This window comes from Clupea harengus, chromosome 5 (genome assembly GCF_900700415.2).
Source record: "Clupea harengus chromosome 5, Ch_v2.0.2, whole genome shotgun sequence".
Taxonomy (NCBI): domain Eukaryota; kingdom Metazoa; phylum Chordata; class Actinopteri; order Clupeiformes; family Clupeidae; genus Clupea; species Clupea harengus.
Window position 1 is genome coordinate 6,514,384 of NC_045156.1, and position 24,554 is coordinate 6,538,937.

At 42.2% G+C, this 24,554-nt stretch overlaps 1 protein-coding gene across 1 annotated transcript; it reads right to left on the reverse strand.

The window, feature by feature from the left end:
* Positions 1-8,483: 8,483 nt before the first annotated feature.
* nampt2 (nicotinamide phosphoribosyltransferase 2) lies at positions 8,484-24,247 on the reverse strand. The gene is made up of 11 exons (XM_012841250.3): positions 23,952-24,247; positions 19,084-19,219; positions 16,767-16,870; positions 16,526-16,654; positions 15,739-15,897; positions 13,350-13,480; positions 12,627-12,852; positions 11,965-12,084; positions 11,423-11,563; positions 10,799-10,924; positions 8,484-8,768 (listed from the first exon to the last, which is right to left on the reverse strand). The coding sequence occupies exons 1-11, from the start codon at positions 23,997-23,999 to the stop codon at positions 8,595-8,597; spliced, it is 1,494 nt and encodes a 497-aa protein (XP_012696704.2). The 5' UTR covers positions 24,000-24,247; the 3' UTR covers positions 8,484-8,594.
* Positions 24,248-24,554: the final 307 nt, after the last annotated feature.

Sequence of the window (24,554 nt, forward strand, 5' to 3'; positions counted from 1 at the left end):
ACAATCAATTGAATGCCTGAAAGATGAACTGATCTGAACTAAAGGTTCAGCCATGTCTCACTGTCACATGCTACCCCTGGGGGTGCTTCAGCTATGAGCAGTGAGTCATTTATATGATTTCTCATGGATTTCATTTCCGTTGATCGATTTTCTGTACAACACTTGAAAGTGCCCTCTAGAGCGAGTAGATATGGGCTTTTAAAGGTAATGCCTGCGATTCTAATCCAATACACTTTTCGTCAAATTCAGCAAATAGCTCCTCATGGTCCTCTAGCAGTCTAGCTGTCCCTTCTGTGTGTGCACTAAAAGACTCTCACAGTTCTGGCTCGGTAAATGGGAAAGAAACGAGGTGGCTCAGACCGAGCCATATACTATTATAGTTGATCAGCACATTGCTTCAGGAGGGGAGGGGTGTAATTTGATTGTCTGTTGAGCTGAAATATTAAATTAAATTAAATTCAAATTTATTTATATAGTGCCAAAACAATAATATTGCCTCATGGCGCTTTACAAAGCCAGGGCCTGAACGCCCTTACAGCAAGCACAATGGCAACAGGGGCAAGGAAAAACTCCCTGTTAACAGGAAGGAACCTTGAGCAGAACCACGGCTCATAAGGGGGGGCCCACCTGTTTGGGCCTTTGGCCAAAATGGCAGACTCTGGACTAAGCGTTTTTACACTTGTATTTGATATGGCAGCAGCATTTTAGTTTGTGGTCAGAGGGAGAAGATCACAGTCCATAGTGATCAACTTTCACCTGAATTGGATGCAGAGCCAATGCACAAACAAAGATCACTGGGGTATTATAATGGTAAATATAATCATAATTACCATACCAAATGACCTGTTCATACAGTTTGACTTAGTAACTTATATTCCCCATACATTATTAAGTCTCTAAAAGTACAGTGCCCAATATCTGATGGCTGCAGCATAGTGCCAGTGAGGAAATATTACATTTATTAATAATACAATTATTAATAAATACATTCATATTATATTATTAAGTAATATTCTACATTATAATTATTACAATATATTGTAAAAAAAAAAAAAAATGCTATTAGAAAATTGCTCCGCTTTCAACAAGCTATTCACAGTTTAACCTTAAGGTTACTGAAAACTCCAATCAATGTTTTACCCTCCACTCCCTCTTTAAAGCCATTTCAGACGGCTTTGCAACCTTCAGTGACCTGCCAATAGAGGTCTCTCTTTCCCTATCCAGTGTCCTGTTTTAGTGGTGTCCTGGGTGTGTGACTCCCTGTATCACTACACTGGGCTCCTACTGTGAATGGCTGATACACAGATATCACTTCATTGCACTACTTTTACAAAAGCAAAGGACCAATTACTAATCAAGTGAGTTCAGTATTGAGGTTTCCAGCTGCCATTCAGCTCTTTTTGCACAGTATTATAACCTGGAGTGGGGACTGGTCTGTATTATGCCGTTCCAACGAGGGCAGAGTGGAGTCTGTAACTGTTTCTCTCAAGCTTTCATCAATAGGTTGTCACAACATAACCTGTTAACGTTGTATGGTCAGCTAACGATGTGTGCTAACGAGGAGTAAGGTTTTGAATCGATAATAATTTGCCACTCCGTCCAGTGGCTTGGTCTATCTTGAGGAGCCAGTGATGGCATATGATCCAGCCGCTTCTCAGTGGTGGTCCTCCTCAGCGACTGTTGATGTAACTCATATCCGTAACAATGGCAGCCTTCTGGAAACATGCCTCAAGGGCTCAATAGCCACTGAAAACCCCACTCCGCCCCATTGCACTCGAAACACTAATGGACATTCTCCTCCGAGGTCTATCTTTTCACTTGCATGCAGTACACACACTCATACACACACATAAAGAGCTGGAATCACAACCTTAGTGTATTTTCTTTTTTAATCAAGATTACAAATATAATATATTGTTTAATTGAAGCAATCCATAGCCACACCATACCAGAATGATCAGACAACACATCCTGTAACGGATCCCCGTATATTTAGTGGCGTGAAATTTACTGCTGGTGAAATTACTCTTTTATTTTCTTCTTTCTTCTTCATACATTCAATAAACTGGCAAACTATCACCACCGTAAGAGCTTTGGCCTCATACGGGTCCATTAAACCATTAAACGTTTCCAATATATGCATGTGCATCCATCCGTAACTAAAACTTAGCCGTACTGACAAGTTTACATTAACACATAACGAAATCTGCGATACCTTTTTATCTAGTCAAAATAAAAGTTCTAATTATCTATAAGAGATAAGGTGGCATAAAACCTCAATCAATTCTTCAAACAATACATCATCATTTAGACACACATTAAAGATCAATATGGCAAATCCAAAGTAGGCAATCAACCCAACATAATAAACCTTCTATGGGGTTATTTACACATCCAGCTTAAAGGCCTAGTTTGACCAGACAACCCTACATAAACAGAGTACTACTACTCTGCCAAATGTGAAAATGGAAAACATTGCAGAGGCCCTGGAATGAGGTCAATGTGTACACAACTTTAAGCGTACGCACACAACTTGTTGCACAGTTGAAGTTATTGTGTTTGTTACCATCATGCAGGCACGGTTCTCAGGCCTCCTTTGGCTCTCACCATCGAAGTCGCAAACAAACCTTTGCGGAGATTCAAGACATTCTGCTCAAATAGAAAGTGTGTGACCATTTTGGACTGCTGACAATATCTCATTAAGTGACCAGAGTATGCAAAGGATCTGTCTGTCCCCTGAGGGCAGGGGGACAAAGTTCAAGAACATCTGGTGACTTATCTTGGGAATTCCTGTGGGATTGCAGAGAGTTAAAATCGTACAGCTGACGTTCATTAAACTCTAAAAGGTTGACATACAAATTACAACGCGAAGAATACACATCGCCCTCCAGGACTATATGACACTCAAGAGCATGCATGTCTACTGGTAATGGGTTAAATTCCCAGGGAGCTCAGCTAAACTGTTTGGCTCTGTAAATTGTAAGTTCCTCTGGATAAATGCCTTTTAAATGAATACATGTAAAAAGAGTCTGCCCTGTTACCTTTTTGGACAGGCCAAAATGGTCATGTAGTAGAGGCATATGGCTACAGTTCCCTGACTGAACTTAAACTGTCATTTGTTTTGATTTGGTATTAAGGCTCTGGGAAGGCTGTTCTCGCTGGAGATAAATTGCCTGTAGGGAGCTGTGGAAACTTGAAGTATTTAAAAAGCATCACACTTAATATCAATATTACAGAGCCTGTCAACATTAAGGACCATTAAGTTTTCAGGCCTGTAGTAAGTAGGAATAGCTTTCAAGATGTGAATGAATGGCTCGTTTTCTTTCCTCTCACAGATTTAGAATTATGTCAAACTATCTGGATCTTTCCACGGGAGTAGGCTGCAGTTGCCTTGCCATTTATACATTGCTATGAGAGCTATGAAGATCGGAGGGTTTACTGAAAGGGCACCTCCTATTTATATCTGATTAACATCCGAGGTACACCCTTTAAAGGTACAGTCTGCGTTTCTGAGGTTTGTTGATATTTGAGCTCAATAGCCAATTAAATTACACCCCTCTCTTCCGTGCTCCTGAACCAACATGTTGTTTGGCTAGAATATTGTATGGCTCTGTCTGAGCCTCTTTGATTTCCATTTACAGACAGAGCCAGGACAGCGTATGAACACAGGACTTTTTTGGAGCACACACACAGAACAGACAGCTAGAGGACCTACATTTGACAAAAAGTATATTGGATTAGAATGGCAGACTCTACATTTAATTCACCATATTAAAAGGCATCTTTCTAGAACTACTGTTATGTATAACTAACATACATTTATAAGATGTAATTATCAAATACAATGTTTTGGACACAGTAAAGGTGTTGCTGTAAAGTCAAAAGTAAAAGGTCCATTTGATTTTCTGGTACAAAATATTACTTTTCTACAGCAAAAAGAAGGTCAAAACAATATTATACTCATCAATATTTACATAAAAGAATATCATACCATTCAACTGAATTATCTTCAAGCTTATCATCATTAATATACAATATTGTTTGTATAGAAAAAGGAGGTAGGAGTCAACTGCTTCATATCAAATTGTCAAATTACACAGTTAATTGGTTATGTCTTTAAACAGTTCTGCCTGAAACCTCAACAACAAGAGAGAGAGGAACAACAAAACCAGCATACAAGACATGAAGATAGAGGGGCAAAAGGAATTCAACATGCCAAGAATACTCTCAACTCACTAATTAAGGAAGCACAAATGCACTCTCTCTCTCTCTCTCTCTCTCTCTCTCTCTCTCTCTCTCACACACACACACACACACAAACACACTTGTGTACTTTTTTTAGTTATACACAGGAAAATATGTTAAATTCCTCATGCTATTGGTTGGGGACTTCCCACAGCAGCCAAACCTTTCACTGTCACATGCAAGTACTCATACCCAACAACCTAGTCTAAGTATTATAACAACAGGATACATTAAAACAATCATACCGATACTTACAATACTTAACAAGAACAACAAAATTGCCTTTTGCCAAAAAACAGCTTGATGACCCCCAAGACCTTTAGGATAAGATTATGTGGACTTCAAAGTCAAAAGTGTAACTTTTTAAACTAAAGATGATGGTAGTCTGAGAGTGGACCAGAAGTGGCACAGCAGCAGTAGGGTACCAACCCAAATGCACTGGTGGCTTCTCATTAACAGCCTACAACTGAACAAGATTATTATCAAAACAATGGCACTATGACATGAGATACGTTTTATATAGTTTATCTGTCAACATAAGGCCTAAGGAATACGTACGTGGTTGGGGCGAAGTGAATTGCCTCTTTTATGGTTGCTGGCCTTTACTAAGCAGTTTGCTTACTCTCACTCACCACAGACGGTTTCATAACATAGCTATTTTTAATCAAGAATAAGAAGTTGCAAATGGCACTGGCGTTGTCAGCCCTTGGTCTTTTAGTTGTGGAAAAAGAAAGGAAGAGGCGGATGTGAAAAAGGAGGAACCACACCAACTGGATACAATCATGGACAGGCATAATACAGGGTCAAAGGGTTTCCCCGAACCTGTGTCGAGAGCTGGAGATAAATTAAACCTTCAATTTAAAATGTTTTGCTGAACAGCCAATCAGAGTGATCTTTCTCACCAACGGGTTATGCCACCAATTCAACTTGCTCAATAGGCCAAAAAAAAGCCGCTGACAGGGGTCTGACTGGTGCCAACGGTCTGGGACACAATGTCAAAACTATGGCCACAGAGGCTACCAAAGGCCAGACATTGGTGAGTCACAGGCTTTAGTCAGTGGGTGGGTGAGGAAAGAAGCTGCAAGTTGTGTATGGGTGTTGGCTCATTAAAACATATTCTGTCTGGTTGTAAAACTAGCTTGACCGAAGGTCGCTACTCGTGGAGACATAATCAGGTTTTTAAATCATTGCCTTGTTTGTTTTGAGAATAAACGAGTTGAGGTTAACTCTTTGTCAGTTAATGACGGGGACAGTAGAATTTATTTTGTGCAAGAGGGGTAGAAAACTGGACACCAGGCACATCCAGTGCTGTGAAAAAGTATTTGCCTCCTTCCCAATTTCTTCTCTTTTTGCTTATTTGTCACATTTAAATCTGATCATCCAACTTATTTTAATATAAGACAAAGACAAGGTGAGTAAATGAAAAATTCAGCTTTTAAATGATCATTTCATTTATTGAAGGTAAAGAGTTATAGGTTTTGAATATCACCCATTTGAAAAAGTGATTGCCCCCCTAAACTTAATAACTGGTTGTGCCACCCTTTGCGGCCACAACTGCAATGAAACGTTTGCAATAACTGGCAATGAGTCTTTAACATCACTTTGGAGGAATTTTGGCCCACTCATCTTTGTAGAATTGTTTTAATTCAACCATATTGGAGGGTTTTCGAGCATGAACTGCCTGTTTAAGGTCATGCCACAGCATCTCAATCGGATTCAAGTCAGGACAGGACTAGGCCACTCCAAAACCTTCATTTTGTTTCTTTTGAGCTATTCAGAGGTGGATGTGCTTGTGTGCTTCGGATCATTGTCCTGCTGCATAACCCAACTGCACTTGAGCTTTAGGTCACAAACTGATGGCTGGACATTCTCCTTCAGGATTTTCTGGGAGAGAGCAGAATTCGTGGTTCCATCAATTATGGCAAGTCACCCAGGTCCTGAAGCAGCAAAGCAGTCCCAGACCATCACACTATGTTGTTTAACTGGGTGTGGATGTTAAGAAAATAACATAGAATGTTCGCAATTCCTGGCATTTCTAAATCATATCCTTGGCATAGTCTATTTAAAATATCAGCTGCTAAAACAGAAGAGGTTGACGGCATTAGAGGTCTCTCAAGGTGAAAAATGTGTTACGCGCTGCTTACATCTATAAAAATGTAATAAAAAAAGGTATAAATGAATAAAGGGAAAAACGGCAAAACGGTGGGCCTTTGTCTGTAACTCACCAGCGGTCCACCAGCTCTGCCCCTAGTGGGCAAACAGTGGTCCACTGGCCTTTTGCCATCTGGGCCATGGTTATACAAGAAATATGGCTTTAAACTGACCTAGCTAGGCAACATCCCTGGAACCCCCAATGTTTTTTTCCCCTAGCTGCTACAAAAAAATCGAATCATCATTGTCTCAAATGACAAGTCCACGGCCTTTCGCTGCTCTCAGGGTTTTGAGGTGACTTAACTATTTTCAGTGATATCCATCAAAAACAGTGAAAACTGTGCTTTCTTTTCACATCTATGGCTCTTAAGCAGAACAGAAAGGGATTACTCGGCCTACAGCGCTTTGCCATGCAGAAAACAAATTACAGGACATCAGCTGTGCCACCCCCATGTCAGTAATGGTCTCAGCCACCCCTATAAACATTGTCAGGCTACGTCACTTGTTACCTCCGTTGCCATGGTGAAATGGTGCATCCAGCCACAATGCTAATCTCCAAATGCTACCAGGATGTGGTGTAGATACTAATATTCATGTAAAAGATGGAAGTATAAAATGTTCTGGACACAGTAATGGTGTTAAGTTATACGTAAAAGGTCTGTTTAATTTCCTGATACAAAATATTACTTTTGTACAGCAAAAAGAAGGAAAAAACAATATTATATTCATCAATATTTACATAAAAGAATATTATACTATTGAACTGAATTATCATCAAGCTTATTATTACTAATATACAGTATTGTTTTATATAGAAAAAGGAGGTAGGGTCAACTGCTTCATATCAAATTGTCAAATTACACAGTAAATTGGTTATTTCTTTAAACAGCTTTGCCTGAAACGTCCACAGCAAGAGAAAGAGGGCAAAAAAAAAACATTTAAATAATGCAGCATATTCTCATGAAGACGTGAAGATAGAGGGGCAAAAGGAATTAAACATGCCAAGAATACTCTCAACTCACTAATTAAGGAAGCACAATTACATATTCTCTCTCTCTCTCACACACACACTTATAATCAAGGTTCACCTAAACATAAAGAATTGAAAATAATTTGCGTGCCGTGACAGAGAGCAACCTGCTCCTCTTTGCCGTGAGGTTTGAGAGGTTCTTAAGGCAACTGCTGGTCTCTGGAGCCGTGGACCAGCCGACCCTCAGCACTGTGCTCCCTACACATCCAGCCAAATCCAATGCATGTATATAACACACTTATCAAGAGCAAATTATCAGAGCAAATAATTATAATAATAATAATAATAATAATAATATCAAGTATTTTTCAGTGTCCCATTACTTCATTACTGCTAAAGACCTAAAGAACCTACTCAAGGAAAAGGAGAGTAGAAATCTCTTTCCAGTGGAGCATATCTGTCTTGCCTGGTGGACTGCATAGTGCCAATGGCTGTAGTGAGTGCTTACTGGAGCATTTGTTTCCAACAGTTATCAGCCTGGTGAAACTGAACTACTTGGCCAAAACAAATGGCTTAAAAAGACACTCTTCCAGTTTGAAGAAGAATTGAAGAAGATTGGGGTAAAGTGTCGAACAGGGTCACACAACAGTCAGGCCTTCATTGAGTTGAGTTGAAAATAAGGAATCAAAGCCGTTTGATAGGATGTTGTCTGTTTTTCGATATGCTCCTATGTGACTTGGACTTGGAGAGGCCGGTTAACCACCTCCAAAACGAAGCCAGAGGAAATCTTCCTTTAGAATCAGAATCAACAAAAGTATATACAGCAGGGAATATTCACCCCATCAACAATTTGGCATTCAAAGAGACGCATGTCAATGCCAATCTGCAGTGCTGCAGCAGCCTCAAAGGAAAATGGCTACCAGTGAGAAGAAAAAAAAAATGCAATCTGTGGAACGCTTAAAAGTCTTTTGAAAAAAAAAAAAAAACAACAAACGGTCTTAAAAGCCAGTAAAAATGTGTTGGCATATGTTTGTGGGTATAAATGAAACAACCAGATGTGACTGTAGGCATGGCATTAAAATTGGCATGTCTTTTTTCTTCTTTCTTTTTTTTTTTGTCAAGATAAAACACATGATCTTTGACCATGATCAATAAGGAAGAGGAAAGATCAGTTTTGGGGGGCAGTGTTAGAAAAGTCATAGGCCAGTGGTGATATGGACGGGGCCAATCAGTGCACGCCATTCATGATGTGCTTGTGGTGTATGCCCAGGCCGTTGCGCTCGTCGTTGTTGTGCAGTGGGGGCGAGATGTCCTCCTCCGACAGTCGTGCGTGCTTGCGGATCTCCTCCAGGGTGTAGTCCTGCAGGATGGAGCCGTTCTCAAACACAGTGACCAGCATATCCTGAGAGAGAGACAGAGAGAGAGACAGAGAGAGAGACAGAGAGAGAGAGAGAGAGAGACAGACAGAGAGAGAGAGAGAGAGAGAGAGAGACACAGAGACAGAGAGAGACGGAGGGGGTTTGAGAGTTTTATCTGAGGGTAATGAATGCGGGAGAAAGCTCAAATACTCAGCAGATTTTCCCAAATCATTAACTAAAATAGATCTTTCCAAGAAAGCTACAATGGCTTGCAAAACAAACAAGTTATGAAATGGGCAAAAGCTCTCTATTCTATATCAAGCCAATCAAGTGTATGAATGGGAACCAAAACAACAATAGTAATCAATCACTAGGCAGTTTGATCAGTATTTGAGAGTCTACTGTAGCTTATGTGACTGTTTTGTTCTATAAACTCCTAAAGGACCAAGGCCTGTCAGACTTGTTTAGGTAGTCTGACATGCCTTGATGTTTTTGTACATTTCCTCTAACTTCAAAACATTGATGCACAAGTGGCATATATGTAGAAGATTACAGGAATCTGGGGGTGTTCTTTTTATGATTCTAGGACAAAAACTTGCAGAGCTTTAAAGGCATATTGACAACAAGAAAAAAAAAAGAAAAAAAAATCCCACCGGTGGGAAGGCTAGCCTACAAAGTTCAGTTTCTGGAATTGGGGTGCAGGTGTAGGAGTCTACGATCTTAAGAGCTATCTATAAAACTGACTCTATTGGAGGGTGACAAAAAAGCCATTGGTTTGGAAGATCCGCATCAAAGCATGCATGACGGTTGCTTAAGATGTGGGAAAGGGTTTTTATAGTCATGAGACCAAAGTAGAGCTTTCTGGCCAATCCTCAAAGCGGTACATGTGGTGTAAATCTAACCCTGTCCATGCCTTTAGAAAACACATTCCAATTGTGTAATATGGCAGTGGTAACATCATGGGGATAGAAATTCTACACAATATCACAAGAAAACCTGTGCAGTGTGTTGTAAAACAAGGGTTGGGAGAGGGATTGGGGATAGGACCTAGGGACAGGGCTAAAACCACAACTGAGTGGCTCAATGCTGGAGTAGCTCACAGGAGAGAATCTGTGTTCAAAGTTAATAGAATTGTAATAAACAATAGTATTTTAATTTAAAAACAAGAGATGACAACCTTACACTTTAAGGTTTGCTTTCAAAGGGTTCAGGTATGTGCATCTATGTATCTGTACAGAATGTAGAATGACCAGGAGCAGCACTGGCATATTACATCTATTTATGTGTGCATGTGTGTATGTGCGTGTGTGTTATGTGTGTGTGTGTGTGTGTGTGTGTGTGTGTGTGTGTGTGGTGTGTGTGTGTGTGTGTGTGTGTGTCCGGTGTGCATTTATGTATCTGTACAGAATGTAGAATGACCAGGAGCAGCACTGGCAGATTGCATCTATATGTTTATTGTGTATTAGGGATGCAATAGCACACGATATTTGGAACGCCCCCTACGGTTCAATCCTCACACGTGAACTGCGGTATTAACATACATCTGTCATTTTCGTTTAATTTGCAAAAATGTCTTATTGCACTGCAGACTGCATGCAAGTTGTACCTTCTGATCCATTTTGTTAAATCCATCAACTAAATGGGTTATTCCTTGGCCCACGCCAAACCTTTTCACCAAGTTTCATGGAAATCAAGCCAGTAGTATTTGCATAATCCTGTTTACAAACAGACAAACTGCACCGAAAACATAACCTCCTTGGCGAAGGGAATATCGAAAGCAGTGGGAGTATTTATAGCCAAAGATTTGAAGCCCTATTTGGCGGTTACTGATTTGGGATTATTAACCTGACCGGAAAGAAAAATTAACAGCGATTATGTTTATCCATCTCTCTCTATCAAGGTGTGTGTGTGTGTGTGTGTGTGTGTGTGTGTGTGTGCGTGTGCGTGTGCGTGTGCGTGTGCGTGTTTATGGTGTGTGTGTATGTGTGTGGTGTGTGTGGTGTGTGTGTGTGGTGTGTGTGTGTGTGTGTGTGTGTGTGAAGCTGAGAAATGTTATTTGTCTCGAGGGGCTCACCTCCTCTGGCTTGCCCGCGCCGCGCTCCACCGTCTCGATGAAGCCTTCGGAGTTCTTGCGGAGAGACAGGCGACCCCGTTTGGAACCTTTGGACGGGTCCGTCACCGGCTGCTTGTACACGTCCATCTGTAAGTAAGCAAGTAAGGTGTCAGTACCCACCAATGAATGTCTGCGCACGTATCTCCCCTATGACCCTATGCTTCGCATCAAATCAACAGAAATGTCACGGAGGTATTCCCAGAGTCAAAGCTCTGACAGATGGAAGGAATCCAACCTCAGCTGGGCTTCTGCTGCAGCAGGCGTATCTCTCAAGGCCCCAGTCAATGAATGAATCAATAATTACGAGAATCACACCAGCCTAATTAACACTTTTTAGTCCTGCAACACTGACACTAGACAGAAAGGGACTGAGGGGAGAGAGAGCTACTATCAATGTTCATCTGTGAATGGGAGATTTAAAGCTATGCCAATATGTTATCCCCCCCCCACACAAGCACTTATGCAACACTCGTCTTGCGGGTTGTTCAGCACTAGGTGACGAGAGCACATCGTCTGGAGAGAACGACTCAAGTTTGGTACGGTGTTGTGGCACGAGAGAGTCAAAAAATTAGGCTGTCAACTAACCCCCTTGCCGTTGCTCTCCACATAGCTGCACTTGAAGGCGCAGTTGAGCGTGTCTCTGTTGAGCTTCTGCAGGAGGGCACTGCCACAGCCGAAGAACACGTTCTCCGCGCTCCAGCCCTCGTCGCTCAGCTTCACCAAAATCTGTCACCGGCCAATCAAAGAGGAGCGTTAGCACTGAGGGAGAGCCGTGATTGGAGGGTCGGTCAACATAAATGTAGTCCCTTGCACAGGATGCGTCACTACTCCAGTACAGCAGATGAGCTGCTGAGCTAAGACTGGAGGGAATCCATCTATCATGGATTCCAGAGTCAATGGGTCATTTTCTCAGAATTATATTATCATACAAAAAAATATACATGATCAGAGTTAGCCTGTTGGCCAGATCGACATGACCTAATATATAAACACCTTGTTGTACACAAAACTTCTTCAAGACAAAACTCAAATGTGCGGATCTGGCACTGCTTCAAATCAAACCCAAAATGTCAACAGGGACAAATGAGAACAAAGACACAGACTTCTGGTCGTTATTTCATCCTCACCTCCTCGATAGACTTCAGATCAATGCCGTCACCCTGGATGATGCGCAGGTAGGATGGCAGCACTTTGTAGCCCATTGAATTTAAAGAGCAGCCAAAGCACTCCTCCAGAATCTTTATCACCTGGTGATAAAGTGAGTGAGAGATATGGTGGGGGAGGGAGTGAGAGAAAGAGGGGGAGAGAGAAAGAGGGAGAGACTTTAGACTTTCACATCTCATGATATAAAAAAATAAAAATAAAAACACTTAGTGCAACAGGCAAAGATCAGGGGGAATCGATGAGTCACGAAGCTAAAAATATCACTCCTTCCCTCAACGGCTTTGCAGCCATGCCTTCCAAAAGCCTTCCTGTCTGTCGCTCAATTAGTGATGTGCGATCCCACTGCAGCTGTGGTATTAACGTGTTGAACTCATTTTTCTTGTGCAAAGGAAAGACTAAAAGTAGCCTAAAACACATGCAGGTGAAGAGGCGCCACCTACCCTAGGCAGTCTCACACGGTTGGTGTCAACCGTTGTGAAGGGTGAATATTTTTGGTCTATATTTAGTCTTATGGTTTATTATGTATCGGTCTGATATGAAGTTACCAGAGCGCACAGACAGACACTGGCCCACTCTAGTCTACTCTGTCCCATGTGCTCGGCGCTAGGCTTGCTTCGGTGCCCACCTCCAGCAGGGTCTCGGCGGGGTCTCCCGAGTCGGGTCGGATGACGAGGGTGGAGTCCTCGCTGCGCTCCATCACGCGCTCCTTCAGCTTGTCGCCCCAGATGTGCTTGCAGGCCTTGAAGATGTCGTAGCTGTCGCTGACCACGGCCAAAGGCCCGGTTGGGAACTGGTCCAACAGGCTTTCGTAGGCATCCTTCTCACGGCTCCTTCCCCACGAGATGATGGTGCTACAGACAGGACAGAGACAGACAGACAGACAGACAGACAGACAGACACAGACAGACAGATACAGACAGACAGACAGACAGACAGACAGACAGAGAAAAGAGTCACTTCCTTTAAATCAATCACCCATAAGATAGCAAGATCTGATGTGATCACACAGTCATTTAATTACGCTTTGGCTAATAGCTTAGTTGGGCCTGAAGCATATTCATCAGGATCACAGTGGAAAAACAATACCTTTCACAGCCCAATCACGAGTTCACACCTTCTCAGATGTACCTATGTGCTAAATTGTGTCAACTACTGTGATATCTCCCAGATTAATTAAACCTACAAAAAACTGCCATACTAACTTCAAAGGTGTGGCAGTTCATCTACATATGTTCCTCTGTATGAGGAAGTGGGCCCAGGCGTGCATATGTGTGTGTGCATATGTGTGTGTGTGTGTGTTTTTTTTGTGTGTGGTGTGTGTGTGTGTGTGTGAGTGTGGTCCCCTCACCTGTGCTCGGCGGCAGGGATGGAGAAGCCGGCCATGGGGCAGCTGTAGTAACGCTGGGCCATGAGGAGCCCCGCCACTGTGTCTGTGCTGCAGAAGTTCACCAGGTGGGCAGCTCCTCCCAGAGCAGCTGACTATATATATACACACACACACACACACACACACACACACACACACACACACACACACACACACACACACACACACACACACACACACACACACACACACACACACACACACACACACACACACACAGGGGAAGGTACAGGTCAAAATACTGTAAAACAGATAGAAATGGGAGCCATCTCCTGATCCGTCTGTGAACCACAGCAACAGAATTACTCCAGGGTACCGCCAGGCCTACGGTGTGCTTGAAACACAGTTTTGTATCAAGATCACACCATCTGGCAACACAGACAGAGAGCTTATGTTCCCTCTTCTGACTTTACTCCTATCTGAAACACGCTCACATGTGAAGACGGCACAAGCTTTTCCCCTCCACCTCTTTTCTCTTTTTTCGCAACTTGCGGTGACGCTCTCACCACTCCTCACCTCCATTAGAATGACAGCCATCACGGAAGATGCCATCAGCCAGTGGCCGTTATCAGCGGTCGCTGCTACGTGCCGCCAGCAGAGGAGATTACTGTCCTAACCTGGAACCTCACGCTGTTTTTAAAAGGCTTTATTAGTAGCAGATGAAGGGAAATCCCTATTCCCACACAGAAATGGTTTCTGTCAATCAAACTGAGTAAATAGGTGCAGTCTGCCAGGTGCTTAAGTCCGCTGCAAGGCCGCCATCTGATGTTAAGTCATTTTGTGGCAAAGGTAATTGCAAATAATTAGCCATTGGACCCAATAAAGGATAATGATAATGGTGGCAATGAAGACAGCGATAATAATAACCTTGAGAGTCATCTTCTCTCAGAGCCTCAGCCATAATAGATGAAGCACTCGCACATAGACACACACACACACACACACACACACACACACACACACACACACACACACACACACACACACACACACACACAGACAGACACAGACACAGACATAAATCGTGACCATTTCCCGCAACTTTGACTCATTTTGCAAAGTCTCACTTCAACCGGGGTGGTGACATGGGAAATCTCAGCTGCAGGAGGCAGTCTGAGGAGGCATAGTCATGCATAGAATAGCCACTGCTGGAGAAAATGCGGACGAGAAACATCAGTCACCCCTTGATGTCACTGGATCAATAAGCCATATGGGGGACCAGTCTGACACGGCCTCAGAAAGAAAGAAAAGATCGATACCATCCCCATCCTGTCCACCCTTAAGAAAACCATCACCCCTTCGACTACAGGCAAGAGAGCAATGGAAAAGCCTTGCAGTAAAAGGCCAAGGGTGCTTCCAATAAGGGAATACCATTAGGACTGGAGAACAAATACATGTGTGGCCTACTTCAATAAACTGTAAGCAACTGTTGCATCACTTCCAGGAAAAATGCCTGTGGATAGCCTGCAGATATATAGATATATAGATGACTTGGATGCTTAATTTCCAATTTCCATTTGATCAGAAGGGCAGCGGCTATCTCCAGTCACGCTTCACCTGGCTCTTCCGAAGCGCTGATGTAAGTGGAGGTGACAGTGCTGACCTTTTTCAGCACACACGTTCTCAAACCAAGTGATGTCTGAGGTGCCCGCCGCACCACGGACCCAGCCAGGCAACCACAGGCACAGGCGGCCCCACAGAACAGTTATTTCAAACTGGACTGCTGAGGTAGTTAAGCAAGGCTGAATTAACGCAGGTAATCAAAATAATTCTAAAAAACAATTTAGTAGTAGTAGTAGTACTGACTGCTGAATAGTCTTAATGCTTTGAAATAAAGACGGCGTAGCATTAGCCTGGGTCAGTCTTGCGCACTGCCAAAAGGTCAGATCGGATCGCTCTATGAAACCGCTCCCTGCTGTGTGTGTGTGTCCCTGGATTTTATTTCATGTATTATTCCGTTCTATTTTTAAATAATGTTGGCTTTACTGTTCTCTTAGGAAGCCTCTTTGTGGATGTGGAGCAGATGAAAAGTAAACTGAACATGCGAGTGTAACTCAGCCTGTTTAAAAACTGGACAACGCTATAGCTATAACACATATAATACATCTATAACACACGTTATATCACACGATAAATAAGCAAATGAGTATCAAAGCGAGGGTGACCTCATATGAGGGTATTTTTTGACATTAGTTGGATTTCTCTCGCATTCTTAAACTTCTCATTTAGTGAAAGTAGCCTAGAAACACATCAGCTGGTTTTACGGAGAAACAGGACGGGGAGGAGAAGGATGTGTGTGTGTGTGGGGGGGGGGGGGATGATGGGACATTCCTAGCGCTGGGTTCCTCACCTCCTGAGAAGACACCCCCCGGTAGCCAAAGTCGTGCAGCTTGAAGTCAAGGCCCTCCAGGCCGCCCGAGGTGCTCTTCAGGTGCTTGGCCAGGATCTTCTTGAACTCTCGAGAGATCGTCGCCACGGTGATGGGGTACCACATCTGCACCAGCATGGTCTGGAGAAAGAGAAAAAGAGGAGGCAGGGGAAAAAGGGCAGTGAGTCCAAAGTGCATGTGTATGTGTGTGTGTGTGTGTGTGTGTGTGTGTGTGTGTGTGTAGATTGTGCATTGTGTGTGTCATAGACAGACAGAGAGCAGAGCACAGCCAGTCAGGGCATTGGTGTCAGGGGGCGAGCCATCGGATGATTAGGCTGGTGGTGATCAGGAGACCAATAGGGCAGCAGTCCAGCTGATTAGCCAGCCACCAGAATCATCACTGACCTCATTTGGCTAATTACAGCCAACTGGCTGCTTCTGGGAGCTGCAGCGCTGGCCAGACTATTACTACAGCACCCACCCACGCCCACACACACACACACAATGCTGCACTTTACAGCCTCTAGGCACACACTGGGCAGACAAGTTCTATCAGATACCATTGGCTGGCTGCGCCCTCACAGATTGTAAGAAATGCATTAAACTAAAGGCCAAAGGCAATTCCGCTATGAGGTTTTTAATTGCTATGAATATCTTTCCTGGGCTTTGATAAGATCCTGCTAATGTTTTAAAAGCACACAATTTTGAGCACTCAACATAAACTGCAGAAGGTAAATTATCAAAAAGATAACAGACATGGATAGAGTACCTCAACGTAATTGGTGAGCCAGAAGAAGTCCGGATCTGTGTTCTCAACAGTGAAAAGGACGTTCCCCCTCGGAATGATCTTCCCTTCAGGAACGGCTTTGATCCGGATGGGAAGGCGACCATCATATTTCTGACAGTGACAACAAGAGAGAAAACACACAAGGAATCACTTTTCTGTGGCCTTATTTTACTAGGCACAGACAAATGTGTGTGCCATCCACCGTATGGAGCCCCGCTCTTACCTCCAGAACTCTCCTCCAACCGTCTTCATCAAACACCTTCTGTCTAAAGTGCATCTGGAAGAACAGTTTGGCCTCCTGAATCTTCTCCTCTGTGATGACACGACCTGATGACGGGGATAAGAGGCAAAGCAAAAAGGCTTCAAGAGGAGGGCACCCAATTAACCCTACAGACAAGCACATCCCTGCCACAGCTGAGCAAGATTATTTGTCCTACAGCATACTAAATAAAAAAAATTAAACGTAACTATATATATTTAAAAAATACAGGGTCTACTTGAATGGGGTCCAAGCATGGGCAAAGACCTCAGGTCTTCTCACTGAAGAATCCGGGAGTTGAGGTATTTGTGACTGTAAACCACAGTGGCAACAGCAGGGATTCAAAGATTGAGAGAAGACGCACCATGGAAGAACCGGGACTCAAACTCTGAACCTTCGGATTCCGAGGCAGATAATAATAATAATGAGAAGAAGATGAAGAAGAAGAAGAAAAAGAACAAGAACAAGAACAAGAAGAAGAAGAAGAAGAAGAAGAAGAACAAGAAGAAGAAGAACAAGAACAAGAAGAACAAGAAGAACAAACGCAGTAGGGTTCCACCAGCTTCTCTGCTTGGACCCCCAACAACAACATTAAGCCAGGACAATTTAAAAGGATTAACCCGTTCCAAGCAAAGCAACCAATGGCTCATCTGGGGGGTTGGGATGTGGAAGGGGCTTGCTGAGAACCAGAAAATCCCTGCTCACATAGCAGAGAGGGTTCCCATCAGGTCCTCGAATACAGAACTAGGGGGGAGGGGGGTTAGGCTGAGCCTGCTTTTAAAGGTCACTTGACCTAAGGATGATAGATCAGGACACTAGGGTGCTCAGAGGTCAGAGGTCCACACATGCTCTCAGTATGTTCCGCCACTCAGTGTTCACATCAAAACTGTCTAACACGAGTGCTATCTGTCTTCATAAAAACACAACTCTAAAACGAATAATATCATTTTCATTCATTCTTTGGGGTATCAGTGAAATTATACTAAGAACCTATATATATATATATATATATATATATATATATATATATATATATATACACACACACACACACACACACACACACACACACACACACACACACACACACACACACACACACACACACACACATATACACACACAAGTTAGATATTTTACAGCCATTGGTTTTACTCAATTATCTATCAAAACAACCCGTTCATTATAGACATAGAGAGAGGTTGGGAGGAGTGGCAAAGTTTTTGAGTGCTTTTACCATGAACCTCTATTTCAGGCATGGCATAGTACAGAATGGCATTGTTAAAGGTCGGGATAGCCTTGGCGCTTAGAGCAAGATGTTAACTGTTGTTTACCCAAATAAGGCACAAAGGCAGTAAAAACAATAACAATACTATATCAATATAAATTAAACTTTTCAAAAAGACAAATAACTAGGCATCATAGCCGTTAGACAAATAAGCTATAGTCGACTAGACAAGTAAAAGGACCAAAGTATCTAATCCACGCGAGAGCTCCTAAGACTTATGTCTTATTAACAGGCAACTCTCCCGAACAAAAGAAAAGGCGAGTTTAAGTAGCCAAGACACGAACCTCCAATTGGCTCAAACCAATATTAAATGGCAGGTGTGTCGTTGGCAGGCACCCATGCACCTGTGGCTCACAGCAGCCATACTTAAACCATTAGCTCATAACAGCCATAAACAATATCACATACAGCTGGGACGAAACACACTACACCATGGTAGCAATAAGGCTCGGTGACGGCATAACCGACACATAAGAAATCAGCCGAAAAACAATTAAAGATAATTCGGGTTACCCCGGAAGTTAAAACTCGCGCTTATACTCGGCAGAATTACGTAACAAACAAGACGCACGCAAGACGAGACTTAAACAACAGTACGAAGGCTATGAAATATAAAAATATGAGGTATGATTTGAAACTAAATAAAACGGAACATTTATCATACAAGACATTGAAATTGAGTGATTATTTTAAACAGAGTGGTGTGGATAACGTACATATAAACTGTACACAGACACAGACACCAAACACGCAAAACACACACAAAACACCTGCACCCAGTCCAGTAAAGGCAGCAGCCTACAGGCTGCAGGGGCGGGTCACACAAGTGCCCCGTCACAGGCATGGTATGGCATGTAGCCTTGTTAGTCATATCAACAGGACGTGTTTGACCGATGCCAGTGAGAATGTTCAACCACATGCTCACACACTGCTCTCCGGTCACCCTGAGCGGCAGTGAGGCAACTGATGACAGCCAAATGGGGCACTACTGACCTGCCAGATATTTCTTGAGGAGGTACTGCAGGCCGAAGAACACCACCTCATGGAACTGGGCATCCTTCCGGCGCCGGCACTCGAAGTATGAGTAAACTTTACTCACGTTGGGTGGATACTGCTTGTAGTGTGTGACCTAGAACGACAGAGGAGACGTACATATTATCACTGTTGTGCCTTAGGTACAACAAACCAAAAACAAGTCCACCACATAACTGCATGTCACTGACACAGGCAGGTGTTACTAGATGATACTGTGCCCCACTTCAGCATTTAGCCTAGATAACCTTTGGAATTCACCTTCAAATATTTCCACGGCTCCACTCCAGACTTGTAGTGCACTGGCATAAATCAGAAACTGCATTAATGTTAAACATGCCTTACGAGTAAAGGATCCTGCCGCATATTCTTCCACTCCCCCCCATCCCCCACCAATTTTTGGTCAACAATATATTTATATTACCATTTGCACATACTCTGAACTCTTCTACTTTGCACTTCTGGTTAGATGCTAACTGCATTTCGTTGCCTCAGTACCTGTACTCTGTGAAATGACAATAAAGTTGAATCTAATCTAATCTAATACTGAGACTTCACCAATCCACCTGAAACTTTATATGTTTATATCCCCACGTGGCTGATTTGGAATATAAGGTTTGTGTCCCTAAGTGTGTGTTTCCCTTCGTGCTAGCGCCTCATGAAGTGTGGTAGGCCAAAAGCCCTTTTTGAGTGAGTCTATGAATATCATGATGTACCAAAAGGAGTTATTGGTCTTGCAAGATTCAGGATGATTTTAAACAGTAGACAACCCTTTTTTAATCCATAAAATGACAATTAAAATACGGGTGTTTACAAAAAAAAAAAAAAAAAAGTTGTACTTACACTTTAATTAATTATTGTAGCCTCATTCATAATGCCATATTATGCTAGAAGCTTTTTACCCAGTTTCAAACAAATCAGCCATAAGATGTCACTACAACAAGCTACATCATGTTTCCCTCTGTTGCTCTGACATGGTTTGGTCTGTCTTCAAAATTAGTTTTGTCTTTAAATCCTTACGTAATATTTACAAAATTCAAATGGTCCACTTTCACCTGTTGAAGCAGTCAAATCATTCAACCTTTTGCTACTTGGGGCAGTTTGAACATTCTACTTGGACCCCGATTATCGCAACTTGCGGCTATATTTAACCGTTTTATTATGACAGTGTATGCCCCTGTTCTATTATAAATGTCAATACTGTACATTAAGTGTTGTTTTCAAACATATTCTTGCCTTCAACTAATAATCCTACATTTGATATGTTTCACAAAACTTTGTAAATAAATGCCAAGTACATTTATACAATGAAGCTCATATTGTTCCTTATGTAAATTTGACAAAATGCTCAAATTTAGCACAAGAATATGCCTGTTATAAAGTCACACTCATCCTTATTTTCACTACACAGACCTACTCACTCACAGACCTGATTCACACCCGATCAGAGTACAGCCGCCCCATCCACAAACTATAGTTCCTTAAATGTTCCACACAGAATAGGACAAAAACCTTTTAGTCTATTGTTGCCAGAAACGTTATCATCAAGATATCACACAGAAGATAACATATCTTCTCATTTCACTTGCTCATTCTCTCTGCGGCTGCTTCCGTCAGTCGTATTATGCAAATATGTACATCTAGTTAGGCAACAAAATAAGACTAGAAGAACGTAACGAAAAGTTTACCGTCTCATCATTAGTCCTGCAGTAGGGGGCACCAATTTGCCCGAGACGAATGTTTTTTGGAGGAAGGGAGAGAAATGTACATGTTTGGTCCATACACAAGGCATCCTTTGTGCTCTCTCAGACTGAAATTTGATAATTAAGATTAACTACTCCTTCAGTTGTATATATGCAGGCCACAATTAACACAGCAATCCACGAAGAAGAGCTCTCGTGTGATCCTATCCTACACCCTCTTTTCTCCTTGATGTTGTTTTACAACCCAGCATGCACTATGGCAGTTGCATGAGGGCTTCCATTAATTTTGCCAACAGACCTTGGGAAGCTGGCAATGCTGAGTGAAGCACATTAAGTGCCACATGAGCGGAATTAAGGGGACTCTTTGTCTTTGATTTCTCATGGCCAACGTCAGCACAGCCAGCTGACCAAACTCCCTGAGTTCTAGAGAGAGCAAGGACTCAGAACTGGGCAGACAACAGTTATGTGAGGGCTCCTAGGAAGATGTGTCTTTCAGGGTGACTGGTTGACTCACTTTCTGCAGATCCCTGAAATGTATAGGGGCTAACACTCTCCAACAACACCACCATTATCCCATGAAACAAGCAAGAAATAAAGTCCTAATTTAGTTAAAAGCTCATAATGCTCATAAACTTAGGCCTAAACATAAACTTACTGCCATACAACAAAGGTTAATGTAAAGGAAAGGCTCAAATCAAATCGCCTATTATTATTATTATTATTACATCATTAAAGTAGGTCTAATGTATATTTTTTCTTTTTTAAGCCAGTGAGTAAACTAAATTGAAGTATTCCCTTTGCAGTCTCCAAAGCAGTGCATGAGCTATGGCCAATTGTGTTTAATCAGTGAACCACTAATGTGCAGCTCAAAGTCAGTCTAATTTGACTGCATGGTTTGCATAACCATGGTAATGTCATAAAGGTTGAAGGTCAAAGAGAACACACACACTTACAGATACAATATTTTCTTTTTTTACTTCAAAGACCGTCCTCCATGGATATTGACCCTAATACTAGTGGCTTAATTCACCCAGTAAGCATAATTTGCATAATTTGTTACATTCGCGTTTTAAGATATCCCTTTCAAGTCCAAACAAACTTAAAACTTGAAGTTAACTGGTCCCTTTATTAGCTCAACACGTGTAACTGTGGCAATAATGGAGGCTCTGAAAACTTACATAAATATTACAAAGTAGCATAGGCCTAATGCTTCAGCCCATAAATCCATGAGATTTAGACTGAGTGGTAAATAGTTAGACTGTTTTTTATTTTAATCATCACCCCTTGTGATGTGTATATATTTAGGCATCTGAGGTGTCCTACCATCCTACATAAACATAAGACTTCTATGTCTTATGGCTCTAATTTTACACGAAGGTCAGCTATTTGTCATGTCTATAGTCACATGATACATCTCATTATGTCACATCATCAGATGACTGATAACTTGTATGTTATGCATTTAGTGCTTTGTGTCTTTTGGCAAGTTTCCCCTACACGGGTGAATATATAGCCTTCATATCGCTCTAAGTTATGTCTTCCCCCTTAAAAAAAAACAACAAGCTGAATTACCAAGGTCAATATTATGCAGACGTAACAAAACAGTGGCACAATGAATCAAGTCTAAATTCTTACAAACTGATCTAGAACTAGTATTTCCTTAAACTGAATTTCCTGATGCTGCTATACAGCGGCCACTTATGCAAGTGGGGTAATGCCCAAATCACATTGCTATGAATTACATAACAGATACATGTGTTGAACCACGTGTCCATCTGGTGATAAAGATAACCTGATCTTGGCACAGGGGGGAAATTGTGTTCATGTGCAGTACATGGGCACAGTTGGCTTTCAGTTTCTTCATTTTCTTTTTCATTCCACCCTCAGTGAAACTATTACTTAAGGCTGAGCTGATGAAATCATGGATGTGCCAACACGCATCTAGGAGGGACTCTGATGCGAACTAGGGGAAAGTCTGAACTGTGCTTACTCATAAAAGATTGAATTATCTTACTTGTGATAGGACAACAGTTGTTGCCATTCAGAGCTGAGAGGGAACATCATTGGCAGAGAAAGCTGGCTGACATTTTGCATTCTCATGTTCTGGGTCACTAGGAATCATCCTTTGCCATTTGACTCAGACCACAAAAAACCTGGATGACATCTTCCAATTACATGTGACCTTTTTCAGCGCCCGGTGAACTCTCTCTGTCTTAAAGCGATCCCTATAAGAATGTATAACAGATCAGGTAGTTATGTAGGCTGTTCTTGTTTAACCTAGCCACTCAATGAAGGGTCACAACAAACAAAGCACGTACTCACAACAGCTGCAATCCGACCAGGGTCAAGAGACTACACGTAGGCTTCTAGAGGCAGATTGATCCCGATTACAGAGCCTGACATCAAAGTCTGAACAACTGACAACAATAACATACGAGTTTTTTTCTCAAGAAAGTCCATACAACCTATGGAGATATGTGAGTGTCTCCAAAGCATAAATGAGCTGGCCTAAGGTTAACTAATGTCAAATGGCAACATGATACTAGACACGTCCTGTAATGGAAGTTCTGCGTAGTATCTTAAATTACAGCCAGCGGGTTCAGAAGACGTTAAAACATTAACGCACGTTCTCTCAATTAAATAAGAGTTTATTCAGAGACAAAATTATTACATTTAAAATCACAATTTCACTTTCGTTAAACAGTTTCGTTTCAAAGCAAAGCCCAGGCTGTATAGCTTCACTTCCAATTCAGCACAAGCTCCACCCACCACTGCGTTTCAATGAGTGGAGTTAGCTAGCTACTAGCGACAGCTAATTTAACTTCTACCACAGGTCTATCAATGCATTGGTCTGCTATCTAGCTAGGTTTATTTAAAGCTCATCTGAAATATATTATAGCTTGTAGATTGTGTCCATATCCACGTGTAAAGTAGATAATTATGTTAGCAATGTCGTAATCTGGCTTGATCTTTCCAGCTAACTAGCTACCGTAACCTAGAATGGCTGGCTTGCTAGCTGCCCATAACGTTTGTTTTCATCTGAAAGGTCGAACCGATAGGGTAGCGGGTCCAACTCTGTACGGCTCGCTATGTTGTCTTGTCAGCCAAAGTTCAGAAATAACTCACCTTGTAGGAATCGGTAGCCAACAAAAAATTAAAATCGTGTGTTGCCATATCTGCGGTGTAATTCAGACGAAGTTGACTGTCTCGTTAGTGTCGCTACTTATACTGCGTCTTTGGGCGGAGAATAAAGCCGCAATCTCTCTTGGTATGTTAAATCACTTCCAAACGTTCAGGAACAACGTGTTAAACTAAAGTAGTTTGACAACTTGGTAGTCTGAAAAAGAACTCAACTGCTGCATTCACACAGTAGGCGCATCTCTAGTTGAATAGGCTACTTGGGGGTGGGAGAGGGGGCAGGGCAAACCAGATGTATTGAAAGCACGTGACAAGCTAGTACACGAGTGTTGTGACGCCAGAGGGTTGATGTGTCAACTTCGAAGCCGGTCTGTTCAATAAGGCTACTTTTGCGCAACTTAACATATTTTTAAGTCCTGAGAGATCTTACAGCAACTGATAGCATAAAGTTAAAGTGGGAAATGTCACCCGCCTTCTCATTTTACTTATCAGTGAGCAGCAAACTGATTTGGCAAGCACCATGGTGTACGTGCTAGGTTCCGAGCTTGATTTATCTGGCTTCAGGCCAGCTGTTACAATTTTTCGGACTCG